The sequence below is a fragment of the Gymnoscopelus braueri genome, assembly GCF_963280865.1.
Source record: "Gymnoscopelus braueri genome assembly, chromosome: 3".
Classification (NCBI taxonomy): Eukaryota; Metazoa; Chordata; class Actinopteri; order Myctophiformes; family Myctophidae; genus Gymnoscopelus; species Gymnoscopelus braueri.
In genome coordinates, this window is record NC_137612.1 from 17117008 (window position 1) to 17120880 (window position 3873).

At 42.9% G+C, this 3873-nt stretch overlaps 1 protein-coding gene across 1 annotated transcript; it reads right to left on the reverse strand.

Moving 5' to 3' along the window:
• Positions 1-1169: 1169 nt before the first annotated feature.
• Positions 1170-3610, reverse strand: LOC308081833 (potassium channel subfamily K member 15-like; the record flags this gene model as incomplete). The annotated part of the gene is made up of 2 exons (XM_080423456.1): positions 1170-2146; positions 3328-3610. The coding sequence occupies 2 exons, from the start codon at positions 3608-3610 to the stop codon at positions 1170-1172; spliced, it is 1260 nt and encodes a 419-aa protein (XP_080279582.1).
• Positions 3611-3873: the final 263 nt, after the last annotated feature.

The following is a 3873-nucleotide window of genomic DNA, read 5'->3' on the forward strand; positions in this document are numbered from 1 at the left end:
TTCATATTATGCTTTCAACAAATGTCTGTTTATCTTTGCATTCAGCTGTTATATACTATTATGTTTTAGGACCTACAATATGAACCAATGACCCTCTTTTGAACTAAAGGGCTGGATCCTACAGTATGTAAACAGTCAGATTATTAACAGGTCTTAGTGGAAAGAGGAGCCTGTTAAATGAGTGTTCATAATGCTGAGGGTATGAATCCACAGGTGATCAAACTAAAGGCAACATACCAAACAGTCCACAAAACTGAAAGGAAAAAGAACCTCATTCCTTTCAAAAGGTCTTCCCTTTCAAAATACTACATTTTATCAACAGTTCCTATTTTCTTTTTTTGATCCTGCACTCACACCTGACATTCATTACATTGAATATGATCTGGAAAACACAACTTTGAACTTTGACCGCAATAAATAGTCACACATTCTATTCTTCTCTCATCCAGCCTACAGTGCTTTAAGCCTGATTTATACTTAGTTGTACAACAGTGTGCTGTTGCCAAAAATAGCAGATCTACAAGCTCACAGCATGTTGCATGCGTTGTGAGCTTGTAGATCTGCTATTTTCAGTGCAGGATACCATCATACAACAGAGTATAAAGGGCATTACATGTACAAAGCCAGTTTTCCATTGCACTAAGCACTGGAAATGGATCGTTACCAAGGGAACCAACTGGGGCAATGGACTGTACAGTGCGTTCCTTTTAAGAACCCCACCAATGATTACTGACTGGAAATAAAGGTCAGGTCACAGGTGACTATCAAAGCAGAATGTCTATGATATCAAAAAGAAATATGCATAAACAGGCTCTGTCACAACATGTATTGTTCTACCATTCCATTCTACAATATATTTTGCAGTGGTCAGTTTGGAAATTGTACCAGAGATCGAAATAAAACGTGGTTTGAGGATCACAGACTTTAATGGATAAACAACCTATCAATATAGTTATATAGTCAGTATAGAAAAACAATATTATCGGGAGAATATTTTGCTACATTATTCATGGAAATCCAAAGTCAGAAGTAGTGCTACATATGTAACTAGAAATGCACAGAGCAATTTGTTCAACCCAGACGAAAATGTGTTACTTTCTGTTCTGTGGTGCATTAAAAAAATCCAAATCCATAACATAACAAAGGGAACTTATAAGTAGTTTGTGGAGCTAAAATGATTTCCTCCGCATGCGAGGACTGCCCGTGCGAAGTGCAATGTTACTGGGTGAGGCCTGAGTTGAAGTGCTCGTTGAGCAAGAGGAGGCCTGGTCCACTCTGAAGGAGATGGAGTTGTAAAAGACAGGATTGGTGTGGCAGCCTGCTCGCTCACAGTGATACGGAGAGTAGCTGTTACGAGTATCCAGGCTGCAACACAAACGGCTAAGAAAGGCACTGATTCGGCTGGTCTCGGGTTGCACAATGTCGTCTCTCGTCCCAGATGTCCCCACCATGCACTCCTCTACCAAAGAGGAGGGCGACAGGAGGTTGGTACAACTGGTGCCACCCTCCATGGGCAGGGTCAGGTTGCATCGGCTACTGTGGTGGTCCTCCTCCCCCTCTTTACTGCCCAGGTCTGCGGCCTGTACGTCATCCTCCCCCTGTCTTCCCTCCTCGCATGTTTTAGTCTCTCCACTTTGCTCCTCTCCATCAGTCTCTGAGCCCCTCTCTGGCTCCTTTGGGCCAACAGTCAGGAACCTCAGGACCACCAGGTTAAGGAATGCTCCAGTGACTGTCAGACCCACCAGGATGTACATGAAGCTGAATGCTACATAGGGACTTCGCCTCTGGAGAGCCTCTTTCTTCTGCAGGGCTACAAAGTCCCCAAAACCTATAGTGGTCAAAGTGATGAAGCAGTAATAGTAAGCGTTGAAGAAAGTCCAGCCCTCAAAATGGGAGAAGGCTGCAGCTCCCACACATAGGGTGCTCATGCAGGACAGGAGACCCACCAGGACCATGTTTCCCATGGACACCTCAGTTTTTTGCAGGCCCATACATTGCTTTGCCCTGCGCAGCAGATAGCGGACAAAGGTGTTAATCCTCTCACCCAGGCTCTGGAACATGACCAAAGTCAGAGGGATGCCCAAGACAGCGTAACATATGCAGAAGGCTTTTCCAGCATCAGTGCGTGGGGCAGCATGGCCATAACCTACAAAATCATAGTAGGATATACAGGTGACATGAAGCACTAGCCCACTACTTTATACTGTAGAGTTGTGAAGTCATTAAAACATGACAGAACAAAATCACACACGTGCATAAACACAGATACAGTCACGTATACAAATATAATCCCCCAAGCTGTGGAATGACACCCTGACCCACTCAGTCAGGAGTGCAGACTTTCCCTGTTTTCTGCCACAGCCTGAAAACTCTCCTCATCAAATTCCAACTCAACCCTATAGCCACATACTGTATTCATTTATGTTATCCAGATATGTTGGTTACTTGTTCGTTCACACAATGCTTTTTAGTCTATGTTATTTATGTAGCCTATGCTGTTTGCTTGTCCACAAATGCTAAGAATGATGATTAGATATAACCCATATAGATGTAGTACCTGCTATCCAAGTTACTTTGTAGCATTTAACTGTTTTATCTATTTATCCTACTTTACCACTCACCCTGCTGTTTGTTTGTTTTTTGATCCTGCACTCACACCTGACATTCATCTGAATATGATCTCGAAAACACAACTTTGAACTTTGAACTTTGACTGCAATAAATAGTCACACATTCTATTCTTCTCTCATCCCGCCTACAGTACTTTAAGCTTAATTTATACTAGTTGTACAACTGTGTCCCATGCCAAAAATAGCAGATCTACAAGCTCACGGCACTTAGCATACCTGTGAGCTTGTAGATCTGCTATTTTCAATGCCGGATACCAGATGCAGTAGTTCTCATCCTGGGGTCCAGTCCCGAGAACTTACAAGAAACTATTTTGATCAGAGTTTCACTGACCAAACCATATCAAATTGTGGGTCTTTAAAATTAAAGGGGTTGCTATACTGGACTGTAGAGTATATGCAACTTACTTGCAACTCGGTCTGGGTAAAAGAGCGTCTGCTAAGCCTTTCAATTGTAAATATTGAGGAGAGACTTTAAATAACGGTCCTGCACTTTTTTGGTAGCTTATAACAGAAAGTCAAGTGGGAAATCGAGGAGGGGATGTTCTCGTTTATATGATGTTTTTGCATAGTATTGTATATCTGTATGTCATTAAATGTTTCGATGAATTGGATACACAGGACCCCAATGGAAACAATGCAAACTGTTAATAAAGTATTCAATCAATCAATCAATCAATCATGTTAAAGGAAAACTTGCCAATTGTTGTGATAACGGTGATGGCAAAGTAAAAAGAGCCCGCAAACTTCCACTGTCTCCCGGCGCGATGCGGCTGCGACTGGAGGACCACTCTCTCTATCTGTCTGTAGTCATCGTCGGTGAAGCCGTACTTCTTCTTCAGCTCGTTGAGTCTCTGCTCCAGGATCTTCTTCCTCGAGCTCTCACTCTTTGACTCCAGTGCATCGAAGACCGCGGCTCCAACGAGCAGATACGACACCATTGACACGATGAGGATGATGGTCCGAATGTTCTGTATCTTCATCCTCTCACTCCGAAACAACTGGAGTGATGGGGCAGTCGCAGCGCAGAAGAGACTGTTTGCTCAGGACTGGAGAGTCTCAGGCAACTAACACACACAGGTGGGCGCGATGCGATGCGCGCAGCTATAGGCCCACACATGGTGGAAAGTAACTTAAGTAGGCTACATTTACTTAAGTAGCCTACTGTACTTAAGTTCAATTTTGAGGTATTTGTACTTTACTGGAGTATTTCCAATTTTCTGTATTTTTACTTATTTTTATTTTT